The sequence below is a fragment of the Eleutherodactylus coqui genome, chromosome 1, assembly GCF_035609145.1.
Source record: "Eleutherodactylus coqui strain aEleCoq1 chromosome 1, aEleCoq1.hap1, whole genome shotgun sequence".
Lineage (NCBI taxonomy): Eukaryota > Metazoa > Chordata > Amphibia > Anura > Eleutherodactylidae > Eleutherodactylus > Eleutherodactylus coqui.
Window position 1 is genome coordinate 192,511,136 of NC_089837.1, and position 15,371 is coordinate 192,526,506.

Genomic DNA, 15,371 nt, shown 5'->3' on the forward strand with positions numbered 1-15,371 from the left:
GTGTGCGAGAGTAGCCAGTTTTATGTCTTGTTGCTTGAAGCCTTCGGACTTTAATTTTATGTATTCTTTTCAGGCCTCTGTGGATGGCATCATTCACCCCACCCGATATGATACTGACACTATTAGAAGGCGTTACAACAATTATTCACTACTGCCTGCTTGATCCTTCTGCTCAGTACCACCAGGTAATGTGAACATATCAAGGATTTCTTGGTGCACTCTGCAAGAGGGATGTCTAAGATCCAGATGTTTGCAGGGTGCAGATTTTATATGTTTTTAATACCTTTAAATGTTTTTAATACCTTTAATACATTTAGTGTTCTGCACAAGCATTGTGTTGCTACACTGATGTAAAAGAGACTCTGCAAAATGGTGGAGCTTGAAAGGAACCAGGCAGAGTTTTAGAGAGAGAATCTATGCAAATAAGGGCAACTAAATTAATAAACAGAATGGGGGGGGGGCTTGAATACCCAGAGAGGCTATCAAAATTGGGTTTATTTACCCTGAAAAAAGACGGTTAAGGGGCGACTGAAAAATGTTATGTATAAATACATTAGGGTGCAATACAAGGATCTCTCCCATGATCTGTTTATACCCAGGACTGCGACGGTAACAAGACGGCACCATCTACGTCTAGAGGAAAAAAGGTTTAATCACCAAAACAGAAGGGGGTTCTTTACTGTAAGAGCAGTGAGACTGTGGAACTCTCTGCCTGAGGATATGGTAATGGCAAAATCCATATAGGAGTTTAAGAGGGGACTAGATGTCTTTCTAGAGCTCTACAATATTACAGGATATAGACATTAGGTGACCAGCGGGGTTTTATCTCAAACTGTGATCCAGGGATTATTCTGGCTGCCAATGGGGTCTGGAAAGGAAAATTTTTCCTCCATAAGAGCTAATTGGCTTGCAGTTTTTTTTTTGCCTTCCTCTGGACCAATAAGGGGGAGGTTAAACCAGGCTGAACTAGAAGGTCATTGTCTTCATTCAGCCTAACATACTATGTTACTATGTATGTATTAGGTCCTCATATGGGCTCATTCAGACATGAGCGTGCAAGAGATTCTCAGGCGCAACTTGCTTCGGACAGCACATCGATGTGCATCTGAGCGGTGGGGGCCATGAACATTGAATGTCTTACTCTCGTCTGTGATAAGGACCAGAATAGGACATGCAGGGATCTTTTTCATGTGGACTGATGCATATACTATACGATGCAAGTTGCACCCAAGAAACTCAAGCAGAACTTGCATATTCCTGTTTGAATGGGCCCATAGGAAGAGAAACTAATAGACGCTCTTTCTGAAACTCTGAAAAGCGTGCATGTGAATAGCCTAATTGGCCTTAATGAGTACATGTGCTGTCTGTAAAATACATGGATTGGATATGCGGCCATCTGGGACCAATATCACATCAGTAGGCACCAACCTTTTCATGGCTGAAAGGCACAATGTTGTAGCTGTTAAAGTGGACTTCACTGCTCTCAGTGGTGGAAAACATGGTTTTGCGAATGAAGGGCATTGTTGAAAACCAAGGGGAACTTGTTGAGCATTTGAAGCATGATTTGCATAGCTTTAGCGCCACCTATCGGTGGCTTTTTTTTTCAGTAAAATTTTTTTCCCATAAATGGCGAGAGCTTTGTATCAAGTGGTCATTTTCTTATTTTTTTTTCAAAATATTTGTATTAATTTCCTTATTTAGCATCAAATACATGAGATAATGTACTTGCATAACAGATTTGAGAAATTATGTAATACATTTTCTGAATTTTGACTCATTTGGAGCAGCAGAAAGCCCTCCAAAGGCATCTGAGTTGGCCAAGTTTAATTTAGCTATCCCTGTATATATGTGGCTGGTAGAAAAGATATAGTGAAATGCTGTTCAGTGTAACATGCCCTCTGAAGATAAAGGATTCGCTCCCCCCATCTGGAGAAAAGGGTCAATCTCTAGAGGCAACAGGCAAGGGCTGTAAATATGTGGTATAGCCTACCTCAGGCGGGATCACAGCAATAACCGCTGATGGCCTCAAGTAAACACGGAGATGATCCCTTAACCCTTTCCAGTTCACTGTCTGACGTCTAAAGACATTAGGATTTAAGGCTATACGGCTCCGATTTTGGAAGACATCCGTTGGGGTTCTCTTACTGTATATTGTCAACCTCTCTGCTGTCGGAGCCTATCCAACACGTTACCTCATGCAGTACTGGCTTTAGCCAGTATATAGCGCTGTTGTATAACAGCATAAAAGAGTAAGCCTCCTAGGAAAACCAGGATACAAATTGGATTGGAAAGGGTTAAACAAAATAACATTAGCACTTTTGGAAATGTGCTGAATTTTGTTCTAAAAGTTGAACCAGTATGATCGTCACTTGGGATCTGGAGGGAATTTTCTTTCCCTTTTGGGGTAGATTGGCTTACGCGTTATGGGGGGAGAAACATGATTTTAGAGTTGGATGGAATTGTAGTTTTTTTGTTTTAGTAATCAAGAATATGTACAAATGTGCTTGCTGCTAAATTCAGTCCGATTTCCTGTAATCTCTTGTTCTCTTGAAATGTTCTACAAAGAATTACTCATTTTCTACCTCCTGTATTGCAGCTTATGGTCAATGTAGATCAGAAACATTTGCTTGAAGCCCGCAGCGGAATCCTTTCTATCCTTCATTTAATAATGTCATCAGTCACCCTGCTATGGAGTATTCTGCAGCAAGCCGACTCTTCTGAGAAGAACTTTGCAGCCGCCGCAGCCTCCGTCACTACAATTAACCTTGGTTCAACAAAGGTAAAAGAGAGCAAATGAATTTGCCTGAAGAGGGCCAACAGGCTTCATTTATATTGTTCCTGACGTTTATTTTTTAATTAAATCTCATTTTCTGTCTGTATGTCTGCTGATTGGGTCAATAATTGTAATTCAAATTATTCTTATATCTGAAGATTCTATAAAGGACCTTGTTTTATTTAGTTGTCATAAAAGACTATGGAAGGGAGTGAGCATAGCTAGATTTAAAGGGACACTCCGGTAAAATTAGTCAGCTAGAATTACCTTGTTCAGGTATTCCCTTCTATTTTAAAATTTTTGGAATCCTTTTTATTTGGGTCATATAATCTCATTGTGACTGCCTGAAAATTACTTGTCTCTACGTTCTCTCCAGGAGTCACAATTTACAGCACCGGAATGCCCCTTATGATAAAACTACATGGACTTACCACATGGGTTTTTACAGAGCTGACAGTGTTTTATCACAGTATGCAGCTACTGTCACACTGTTATAATGAAAATGACAGCTCATGCTCCCTGACTGTATACTTACAATCTTTAGCTCATTTTGGAAAGTATAAGGCTGGTAATAATAATCACACTGATCACTCCCAGCAGGCAGAGATGGTACTGACTCTAACTGGTCATGTGTTGCTGTGCTGATGGGATGCATCATGGTATTGCTATCACAGGATAAAGGAAGGGAAAGGGAGACCCTAAAAATCAAGATCTTGTCTGATAAGTATGAGACTGGAGGCTGCACTGCAAGGAAGTGAGGGCAATATGCATAGGGGACATCCAGAGTATGACAGAGAATCAGATAAGGGAGTGCAGTGATTGAAAAATCAGTCTTTTCACTACGCCCCCTCCACAACAGCACCCATTGATCCAGGGGTGCTGTCGTAAAGGCCTAGTGAAAAACAAAGATAAATAAATTGTGTTATTTGTATAGCGCCAACTTATTCCGCAGCGCTTTTGGGTAATTTATTTATTCCCCGCCCCCCAGCAAGCTGGGTGCTCATTTTACTGACCTCTGAAGGATGGAAGGCTGAGTCAGCCTTGGAACAGGATAATTCCTTTTTTTTACTGGAGTGGCGCTTTAATAGGACTTGATATTCTCATCAATATGGCATGTTAGTTAAAAGGGTTATCCACTTCTGTGGTTGATGAACAAAAGAGATACTAAACAAAGCTGCAAATACAGATTTTATTCAATCAGATAATTTTTTATTGAAACTTCTTGTTTATAAAATATCAAACCTCGTAAAGGCAAAACTAACCCACACCACCCTCTTGAGAAATAGCCACCTGACTATTGCAGGTACTTGCGTAATATCTTTAATGGGGTTGTAGCAGAATTACAAATTATTCCCTATTCACAGGACAGGGAAATACTTAATGGTCAATGAGGGCCTCACCACTTAGACCCTCACCAATCCTGAGAATGGTGGTCTTGTGTCCCCCTGTTCTTGTCACTGCAAGAATGTCTCTCGCCTACAGTGACGTCATACTGAATGGAGCACTGGCCGAGCATGCACAGTCCGTGTTCCATTCATTTCAGTACGGTTCGTAGAAATCCTTGCAGTTTGGCAATCTCTGTCAGTTTAATTAAAAGTTAATGGCATGGCAGTGTGCTTGTGCAGCAATCGTACTGTTCAGTCTTCTTACTGCAAGGAGTGCAGTAAGCCTGCAGTGAGGACAGGTGACACGGGTCCCCCATTTTCAGGATCTGTAGAGATCTCCGTGGTGAGACCCCCCACTGATCAGCAAGTTATCCCCTATCCTGTGGATAAGGCTAACTTGTAATTCTGGTACAACCCCTTTAAGGCATAGAGTATACATATATTTATAGGAACCGTGGAATTTACAAAAGTTTTACTAAAATGTTGTAATAATTGCATTTTTACTATTTGTATTTGGAAGCCCAAGCAGGACTGGGTCCAAAGTCAGGAAGTGGAGCAAATGTTTCCATTGTAATTTGTTTTTCCTATGTGTTCCACTCTTGATTTTGACTTCCAAATACTGATGCAAACTACTGACCAGAATACTGTAGTGAGAATGAGGCCTTAGAATATACCAGAAGAGCATGTTCTGCGTAGACAGTGAACCAGCATGGGGCTACGAGGAAAGGAAGCGTGGATGAAAACTGCTTAGCCAGTAAAGCTAACAGTGCTATACATTGTGTGTTCTTTAACACAAAAATAGTTGACATTTTGAGTAATTCAAGATCACTGCAAGATACTTTAGACAAGTATTTGCAAAGAAACTTTAAATCTGATGTAAAGTATAACACAAATGGTTAAAGAGTAGCTACACTTTTTTAATGTAAAGAATAGGTGATTTTAAGCATTTTTACAGTAGGTTTCATCAGCCTATTTTGTACATTTTTCTTACAAAACCTTTCTTCAGCTGTGCAGCTACATAAAGACGTCATCTTCACCTCGCTGCATAGCAGTAGACGGAGCTCCATCCAGCTGTAGACACGTTGTTTCCAATATACAGTTCCATTTTATTAACTGCATTTTATTTAATGTGATCTCACATTCTCCTGTGTCCCCCAATGTTTCTGTCCCACCGCCGGGGTTTTCTATAAATCCTCTCGCTCCTTCTGCTGTGCCCCGCCAGCGTGCTGTGTCAGGAGAACCCACCAGGCCCAATGCACTGTCAAGGGCTCAGTGCATCAGTTTGTGACATACACTACTTCATACCTGAAGCACTTGACACCTTGACAGCGCATCAGGTCTGGCAGGAAGCGGTTGCACTGTGAGGAGGAGAAGCCGTCTGCAGAATAGAATGGCTTCTCCTGATACAGAATGCTACCAGGGACAGTAGCAGGACGGGGATTTTTAGAACACCCAGTGGTGGGACACATTGGGGGATGCCAGAGAGTTGAGGTTACTTTAAATAAAATACGGTTAATAATAAAATGGTCCTGTACATTGGGAATAGCTGTGTCTAGTTGTTCTATAAGGGACAGCCACAGCTGGAACTCCCTCTTCTGTTATGCAGTGAGGTGAATACAGTTTTCCCAGCTGTATCTTCCCCTACCAGTAACTGCACAGCTGAAGAGGGATTTTGTTAGAAAAACATGCAGAATACCCTTATAAACCCTAATAGCAAAAATATTTAAAATCGCCTATTCTGTACATTTTAAAAGAGAAAAATGTTGTTTAAAGGTGAATGTAAACATTAAACGCATGCTAACAAGAATGCATTTGATTCCCTATTGCATAAGTAGTGGCAATATATTTTGTAGCAATGTGTGCAGATTGTGTACATGTCAGTTACTGTTGCCAGTGGCTTTATGTTTCACACAGGCTACAAAATCATCGCTACAGAACACATGTATGTGAGGCCCATGGTGTCCAATGGGTTCTTTCACATGAGAGATGTTTTATAGCCTGTAAGAACCCATTGGAAACCATGGGCTTTACATGCATGCGTTTTGTAGCCAGTGTGAAAAGGCCTAACAGTCTGAGTTCTCCACCTCAAGCACACTGGAGCCACTTATTCTATCGGTATGTTTTAGTAGAGATTTTTTTTGTATTTTAATCATGATTTTTGAATCAACAGAACTTAAGACAACAGATCCTGGAGCTGCTAGGACCGATATCCATGAATCATGGGGTTCATTTTATGGCAGCCATCGCCTTTGTATGGAATGAGAGAAGACAAAACAAAAATTCTTCACGTACAAAGGTAAAATGTTAACTTTTACAGCATAGAAGCCTAGAAGATTGACATCAGAAAAAGGCCTCATGGTCCACCTAGTCTGCCTTTATATTATCTCCTTTTTAGTTCTCTCCTAGGATAGATATATGCTTACCCCAGGCATGTTTGAATTCATTTATTGTTGATTTTCTGATTTTCCTACCACATCTGTTCCAAGCATCTGCTATGCTTTCAGTACAAAAATATTTCCTGACATTGCTTCTGATATTATATACCCCAACTAATCTCAGATTGTGTCCCTTTGTTCTAGTGTTTAGCTTCCTAATAAAAACACTTCCTTCCTGAACATTATTTATACCTTTAACCCTTTGCAATCCAATTTTGGATTCAGGGTTTCCTAGGGGGCTTTCTCTTTCTGCTATTTTACAATGGTGCCATCTGCTGGCTGGAGCCAGAACTGCGGTATGGGACATGCTGGAGAGGCCCCTGACAACAGAGCGGCCAGTAATATACAGTAAGAATACCCTGCCGGACGTCTTCTGACATTGGAGCTGTATAGCCTTCAATCAGAATGTATTTAGACATCAGACAGTGGATTGGAAAGGGTTAACATGTTTGTTTAAAGGTTTCGATCATGTCCCCCCTCTCCCACCACTTTCATTCTTAACTCACCCCGATTGCTGTAATCTGAGTGGTCTCAATGGGGCAACAACCAATTGTATTTGCATTTAATTTTGTAATTCCCATCCATTGTGTATTGCTTACATTTCCAGGGTATACACTTATACATATTTCATGTGTGTTTAGGTTATTCCATTAGCAAGTGAAGAGCAACTTCTCCTGGTGGAGTTAGTTCGTTCAATCAGTGTGATGAGGACAGAGACGGTGATTCAGACAGTGAAGGAAGTGTTAAAGCAGCCGCCAGCTATAGCTAAAGACAAGGTAAATCCTTATGTCCACGCTTATACTATCACACCTGATGTTTGTGTTGTAGAGTGGGTTCTCCTGGAATACTGGTAGTAGTCAATAGAGACAGTAATTGAGTTGGGTATTGTTTGTTTCCACTTGTCCTTGGACCTGGCATATATATACATATAGTCTAAACTTCCAACACAGACAATGTCCACGTGTGGGAAATTTGCTGTGGATTTTCTGTGCGACACCTCCGCACAGAAGATCTGCGTCATTTACAGCAGCCGCAAAGTGGATGACATTTTCAGAATCAGGTCCACACACCACGAAGAATCTCTGCACAAAATTTGCCCTGTGCAAACATAGCCTTAATCTTCATCCATGGAAATACATGGTTCTTTAATGGGCAAGGAGACCATGGCAACCTTCAAGATGAATGACGAACGTCTTCCAAAGTCATGTGACTTCCTGTCACAAGCTTGCAATTGCAAAATGTACCATGACAACATTTACAACATTAGTCATGAGGCCTGCATTCATCTGGTATTACATGGTAGGTGTCATTAACCCTTTCCAATCCATTTATTTTTTCTCACCCATTCTCCCCAGCTCCAAATAAATTGGAGCTGGGGAGAATGTGTGAGAAAAAATACATTTTCCCTGCACCCTCCTGAACTGACAGAGTTCAGGAGGGTGCAGGGAGGGACCTGCTTACCTGTCCGGCTTCTTCCGCATTCTCCTCCTGCCTCCCGGCTCGGCGATCATGTGACCGCTGGGGTCAGGTGGCACCTGGTGGTCACATGATCTCCGGGCCGGGAGACAGAAGGAGAATGCGCAAGACGCCGGTCAGGTAAGCAGGTCCTCCCACAGTGCAGGCTCCCGGCTCGGCGTTCATGTGACCGCCGGGGGTCAGGTAACACCGGCGGTCACATGATCGCCAGCCAGAATCTATGCATTGCATAGCGCTAATTGAGCGCTATGTAATGTGTAAAGAAGAAGGCAGAAAGGGTTAAAAACCCTTTCTGCCTTCTCCTCGGTGGTCCTTGATGAGGATTGGTGCAGGAGTGTATCTGCACCCGATGTGTCTGACGATCGGGTGCAGATCCACTCCTGCACTGCAGTGTCGGGCCTGCCCCGACATCGGAGCTGTGGAGGGAAATTATGATGTCGGGGCAGGCCCGACATTGGACTGGAAAGGGTTACTGTATACAGTGCTTTGGGTTGATGGTTATATGGTTAAAAATGAAGTTCATCAGTATAGTGTTTACATGTAGTAATTGCTTATTTGATTATTTTAATATATGAATGTTCACCAGTGTCAAAATCAAGCTTACAGGGGTTTTCCAGGAAGAATACTATTGATGACCTATAGGTCATAAATAGTCGATCCGCTGTGGTCCATTGCTCGGGACCCTAATGAACAGCTGATTGCGCGCCGGCTGACAGCACCACAAATACAGAGGGGTTAAAGCAGAAGCAGCAGAAGTCTTTGCTCCGACCTCTGTGAAGTGGCCAGCACTTATAACTGCAAGTGCAGCTCTCATTGAAATCAGACTGCTGATCAATGCAGCATATATACCATATTTTCTGGCGTATAAAACGACTTTTTAACCCGGGAAAATCTTCTCTAAAGTCGGGGGCGTCTTATATGCCGGGGATACACTGTAGAAAAAAAAATCAATACTCCCCTCCCGCGACGCTACTGCAGGCTGTCGCTCCCTCCTCCACGCTGACAGTGCATTGCTTTCTGGATGTGGGGCTTGAATGCTATGTTATGATTGGCTAACTCAGCACGGCTTCAGCCAATGAAAGCCGGCGCTGTGTTAACCAATCACAGCCATTCAGTGATTTGGTCTATTAAGCCCTTCAAGGCTAGAGGGATTTTTTTTACCTTTTTTTCTTCTATTTTGTTTTTTTTTTGCCTGCCCTGTCTGGGGGTGCTTTTTTTTATGGTGAGCTGTAGTTTTTATTAGTACCATTTTGAACTACATACATTTTTTTGGGTAGCCAGTAACCATTTAAAAAAACATTCTGAACTTTTTTAATGGTACTCACCATGCATGATAAGCGCTGCCAAGGCTTAATAGTCATCCTTGCACGGCATCCCTGGGAGCCTTCATTACGCTCTAGGCTGTCATGCTAAACCACAGGCACCTTGTGATTCCTGGGGAAAATTATGGGGCAGCAAGGGGGGCCCATCCCCTCCAGCTGGTAGTTTTAGATGCATGGTCAGTTTTGACTGCAGAATATAACTGGCTAACTGCCAGGATCGGAGCTAACTAACGCAATCTGAGCTAACGGCGGTTGTAACAGTTGCTGACCGACCTCTGGGTTTGTAGAAGGCGCAGCTAACCTCTGGATGTAGAGTGGTCAGCTCCTGATCACTCCCCAGATACCATGCGTGAGTCTGCCGTACATTTACAGCAGGTGGTTGCTAATGGGGTAATATAATACTGTAAAAACTGCTTAAACAATAGGTCAGTTTCTGATTTATGTACTCTTTTCAAATAGATTTACAAAGATAACAAAAAGTGCCAAGTTGCCTTGGATACTAATCTAATTTCTCTTTTTAGAAACATCTTTCCCTTGAGGTCTGCATGTTACAGTTCTTTTATGCTTATGTACAGAGGTAAGACTAATGCTTACTTTTTGAACCAAAATCAAAAGGAACGAGATATGAAGGAAGGATTTCTACTCCTCCTTCCTGCAGAATGCACTTCTGGCTTTGACTCAAAAAAGTGATTAAAAACCCAGCATTTGTGTTAGCAGCCTTAGGGCTCACTCACAAGGGCGTATGTTTCCTGCATATTAGAACCCTTTTTTTCACACATATAATACACACCAAAATAGGATATGCTGCATGATTGAAACGCAGGTGTGAGTGGCCCAATAGAAATCAATGGGCTTTTAGCACCGCATAATCTGTGGGCCATATACGCCCGTGTGAGTAAAGGCCCATTTACACGGAGCAATGATCGCTCAAAGATCACTTCAACGACCGTTTGAGTGACAGCTTTGAGCGATCATTTTGCATAAACTTTTAAGTAGCTACTTAAGAGCAATTAAGTGTGCAAATGAAGCCTTAGCTAAATGCAGTTAATAGTCCGAGGGCTCTTATCTGCTTTCAGTTTTTTTTTGTTCTCCAGCGGGAAACAATGCTATCAGCGCTACCCGCGGAGAACTGCTGATAAGGCTGAAGGACGATTTTTAGGTTGGACTGAATTTAACGATCAGCTAGCAGTGCACAAAAAGTGCATGATGGGCGTGTGTTTAGACACAACGTCTATCGCTTAAAAGATCGCTTTTTTGCGATTTTTGAGCGATCATCGCTCCGTGTAAATGGACCTTAAGCTCTTATTTTGTGTATTAAGCCATAGTTCCTTCTATATCTTAATATCAGTAGGGTATCCATATTGGCCATAAATCCATATGCTGTTAGGATTTGGATATGTCATGCTATGTTAGAGCACATATACTTTACAGAAACAGCTGAAATATATGTCTAACTATGTCTTGGTGTTCTTGCAGGATTCCTGTGTCTAATCTGGTGGATAGCTGGGCTGCTTTTTTTGCCCTTCTGAAAGAGTCCATACAGCTTAATCTTCCAGCTCCTGGGCAATTCCTGATCCTTGGGTATTTCATTTACCAATATATGACATTTTCTTTGTTCCAAAACTAGGATAACACCATTACCATGCAAAATAAATTATGCTCAATCAAATACAACTTTTTTGTATAGTCTGGGCATTGTAGTTAAAAAAAAATTTTACGTAGGGAAAAACTTTTGGGAATTGCTTTTCTAAAACTAAATTACTCCAGAGATTGAGTGGTAGTATAGTAAGCCAGTGTGACTGCTCTTGTTTCAGCAGTTTTCAATGTAGGATTATGTTAGTGATTGAAGCGGGTTCCGGATATGATGCATTTTGTATAGAATAAACCGAGACTAGTTGTGCTAGTTCTGTAGAAGAGTAGACTGGTTGAGGGGTCACAGCTGTAGTATTTCCCAGTGTAGCTGGGCTCTTAGGCAGCTGCAGAGTTCGCTCTAGAACTAAAGTAACACCCAGCATCTCTATAAAGATACATCCTATCTACATCACATTAACATTAGACTTTTTGATATTCAGGTGAATTGTGGTTTTCCACCAGTACTCGTTATTAACTGATTGTGTTTTTCCTATGCATTTTGGTATTTTAGGGTTTTGAATGAGTTTATCATGAAAAACCCCACGCTAGAGATCAAGAAAGACCAGAGGGATCTCCAGGTAAGTAAAGAGTATTAAGTGATTTGTAGCGGTCTAATTTTGTCCAACAACATGGAATTCAGTTATTTTCTCCTCCCAATGTACTTGAGTAATTGCGTTGAGGCCAGTCTAGTTGATATTGTGAAGAGTATACCTCATATTATAAAATGGCTTACAGCCTATACTATTCGTTATAACTACATACACAACACTGCTGGTTGTTGTGGCAGACAGTCATCAAACATGTTGACTAGAGATGAGCGAGTATACTCGCTAAGGCAAACTACTCAAGCAAGTAGTGCCTTATGCGAGTACCTGCCCGCTCATCTCTAAATATTCGGCTGCCGGCGAAGAGTGGCAGGGGAGAGCGGGGAGGAACGGTGGGGAGATCTCTCACTCTCTTTCCCCCCGCTCCTCCCTGCTCACTCCCGCAGCTCACCGCACACGCGTGCTGGCAGCCGAATCTTTAGAGACGAGCGGGCAGGTACTCGAATAAGGCACTACTCGCTCGAGTAGTTTGCCTTAGCGAGTATGCTCGCTCATCTCTAATGTTGACACATTCCTTAGCTGACCTCATATAAAACAAAGGGAAAATTAGTTTTATTTCACTAGATTAGTATACAGAGCCTGGTATAAAGACAGCATTTCAAGTAATAAATGCTGTGAGATTTCTGCAAATTGTGAAATAGGTGCAGGATAAGCAAGGTCTGGAGGGAGCTTGCCTTTAGGGTCGCAGAGGGTCGAGTTAACTGCTAGCAAACACAAGCAAGGCATTATATTTACAAACTCACTTTCAAAGCAGACCATTTTATATAAATAATTAGTGTTCAAAGGTGAACATGTGCTGCAACTACAAATATATATTTCATGGAGTCAGTGCAATTAAAATAAATTAAAGGGGTTGTCCCGCGCCGAAACGGGTTTTTTTTTTTTTTAACCCCCCACCCCCCCCCCCCCCCCCGTTCGGCGCGAGACAACCCCGATGCAGGGGTTAAAAAAACCACCCGCACAGCGCTTACCTGAATCCCGGCGGTCCGGCGTCTTCATACTCACCTGCTGAAGATGGCCGCCGGGATCCTCTGTCTCCATGGACCGCAGGGCTTCTGTGCGGTCCATTGCCGATTCCAGCCTCCTGATTGGCTGGAATCGGCACGTGACGGGGCGGAGCTACACGGAGCCCCATTCAGAAAAGAAGAAGACCCGGACTGCGCAAGCGCGGCTAATTTGGCCATCGGAGGGCGAAAATTAGTCGGCACCATGGAGACGAGGACGCCAGCAACGGAGCAGGTAAGTATAAAACTTTTTATAACTTCTGTATGGCTCATAATTAATGCACAATGTACATTACAAAGTGCATTATTATGGCCATGCAGAAGTGTATAGACCCACTTGCTGCCTCGGGACAACCCCTTTAAGCATTTTTGCAAATAGTGTCTAGTAAAAATATCCTACAGTTTTGAGTCCACAGCCCCTACGTACACGTGTGTCTTCACTAGCCACAGGCAGTTAGACTCAGTGTAGACTGATTCTGCAATTACATTCTCTTTCATCTGTTCTTTGCTTTTACTTAAAGGCATATTCGGGGACAATTTGAACTTTTGCAGTCATCAATAGATGATCGACGGGAAGCTGCTGCTTGGCTCAGCTAATTCTCGGTGCCACTGTAGCTATGGTCAGTGGAGGAAGTAAAAAGTGCTGACCATAGCGCAGTGGCCCAATTTGATACTGCAGCTCAAATCCCATTGAATTTAACAGGATCTGTTCCTGCAATACCCACCTAGGCCACCGCATTGTTGTCAGCGCTTTCTGCTTCCTTCACTGACTATAGCAATAGCAGCATTGGGAATCAGCTGATTAGTGGGAATCCAAGTGGATGGTCCCCACCGATCATCTATTGATGACCTGTCAGTCATCAGTAGCAAAGTTTTGATGTCCCAGAATAACCCTTTTAAATACAGATGTCAGATTAGAATGGGACATGTGGCTAGGAACTACAAGATCAGACTCCAGTTTGTCTGTCTGTTACTGTAGCAACATATAGACCTGCATAGCCATTATGTACACAAAGCAGTAGTGTGTTTTGTCTTTAATTAAAGGGCCACTCTGGTGATTTTTTTTTTAATTTTTATTCATTATGTAGCTAATTCCCCTGTACATATAAGTGAGCTAGTGTTACCTTGGTCGGTTAGTTTCTTTCTGTCTGAAACTTCTGGCATCTTTTTTTTTTCTAAGGGTCATGTGATCTCAATTCTGACCAGCTTAGAGGTACAGACATTCCTGTCACAGTTACTGATGATGATTAGAGACTCCTATACCACAGTTATAATAGAGGAGATCTGGACTATATACATATGGTCTATAGCTTACATGGGTGAATATAGAAGGTAATGATACTGTCCCCCCAGCAGGCAAAAAAGGTATAGCCTCAGATAATGCTGTGCTGATGCATCATGGGATAGATGTGAAACAGAAAATAACAAGCCTCAAGATGGTGTCTGATAAGCATCAGATAGGGGTCTGCACTGCATGGTAGTGGCTACAATATGCAGAGGAGAGCTACAAAGTGTGACAGGCAATCGGATAAGGTGGGCAGGGACATTTTCACCAGAGTGGCCCTTTAGGACTATTTTCAAAGTTGCTTTATTTTTTTGTAGTTCTTGATTGCATTATAGCAGTAATAATGTTGGTTGTGAAGGTGGACATTTCCTTTAAGAGCTGATCTTATCTGAAATGCACAATACTAATGGTAGTTAGTAATGGTAGTTTTAACAGTTTTGTTAACAAATCGGTACCTCATGATGTTCTTTGTGCATTCCCTTTTAGGATGTTACTCATAAAATTGTAGATGCCATTGGTGCAATTGCAGGATCATCATTGGAGCAAACAACCTGGTTAAGAAGAAATCTGGAAGTGAAGCCTTCGCCTAAGATAACTGTAGATGGGCCGGCTCTGGAATCCAATGCAGAAGGTACGACTTTATTCGGCTAGAGCTGACCATAGCTGTAACAGAACTCGCCTAAAGCCTGGCAGAAGGCTGGAATGATGCGCTGAATCTCACACATCTAGATTTGCATAAGAACTTGAAGACCTTGATATATTACTGTTAAGAATCACACATGCTACCACTTACTGCAGAGAAGATCTGCAGTAGTGGGAATGACTTTCTCAATGGAAATGATGTGGGCTCCACTAGTTAAAGGGGTTGTCCCGCGAAAGCAAGTGAGGTACAGCACTTCTGTATGGCCATATTAATGCACTTTGTAATGTACATTGTGCATTAATTATGAGCCATACAGAAGTTATTCACTTACCTGTTCCGTTGCTAGCGTCCTCGTTTCCATGGTGCCGTCTAATTTCAGCGTCTAATCGCCCGATTAGACGCGCTTGCGCAGTCCGGTCTTCTCCCTTCTGAATGGGGCCGCTCGTGCTGGAGAGCTGCTCCTCGTAGCTCCGCCCCGTCACGTGTGCCGATTCCAGCCAATCAGGAGGCTGGAATCGGCAATGGAACGCACAGAGCCCACGGTGCACCATGGGAGAAGACCTGCGGTCCACCGTGGGTGAAGATCCCGGCGGCCATCTTCGCAAGGTAAGTAAGAAGTCACCGGAGCGCGGGGATTCGGGTAAGTACTAAACGGGTTTTTTTTTAAACCCCTGCATCGGGTTTGTCTCGCGCCGAACGGGGGGGCTATTGAAAAAAAAAAAAACCCATTTCGGCGCAGGACAACCCCTTTAAGTGTCAAAAGACTGGTCAGATCATAAATTGAAAAATCACCCATAGGACACTGTATGGT

The 15,371-nt window shown here is 42.6% G+C and overlaps 1 protein-coding gene across 2 annotated transcripts in view; it reads left to right on the forward strand.

The window, feature by feature from the left end:
* DOP1A (DOP1 leucine zipper like protein A) overlaps window positions 1-15,371 on the forward strand; it is a 74,331-nt gene that overhangs the window by 49,586 nt on the left and 9,374 nt on the right. For both annotated transcript variants that reach the window (XM_066604972.1, XM_066604977.1), the window contains exons 20-27: window positions 74-185; window positions 2,597-2,779; window positions 6,329-6,454; window positions 7,235-7,369; window positions 9,913-9,968; window positions 10,868-10,972; window positions 11,535-11,601; window positions 14,404-14,548. In XM_066604972.1, coding sequence (XP_066461069.1) covers window positions 74-185; window positions 2,597-2,779; window positions 6,329-6,454; window positions 7,235-7,369; window positions 9,913-9,968; window positions 10,868-10,972; window positions 11,535-11,601; window positions 14,404-14,548 — 929 coding nt within the window. The remainder of the gene's footprint in view (window positions 1-73; window positions 186-2,596; window positions 2,780-6,328; window positions 6,455-7,234; window positions 7,370-9,912; window positions 9,969-10,867; window positions 10,973-11,534; window positions 11,602-14,403; window positions 14,549-15,371) is intronic.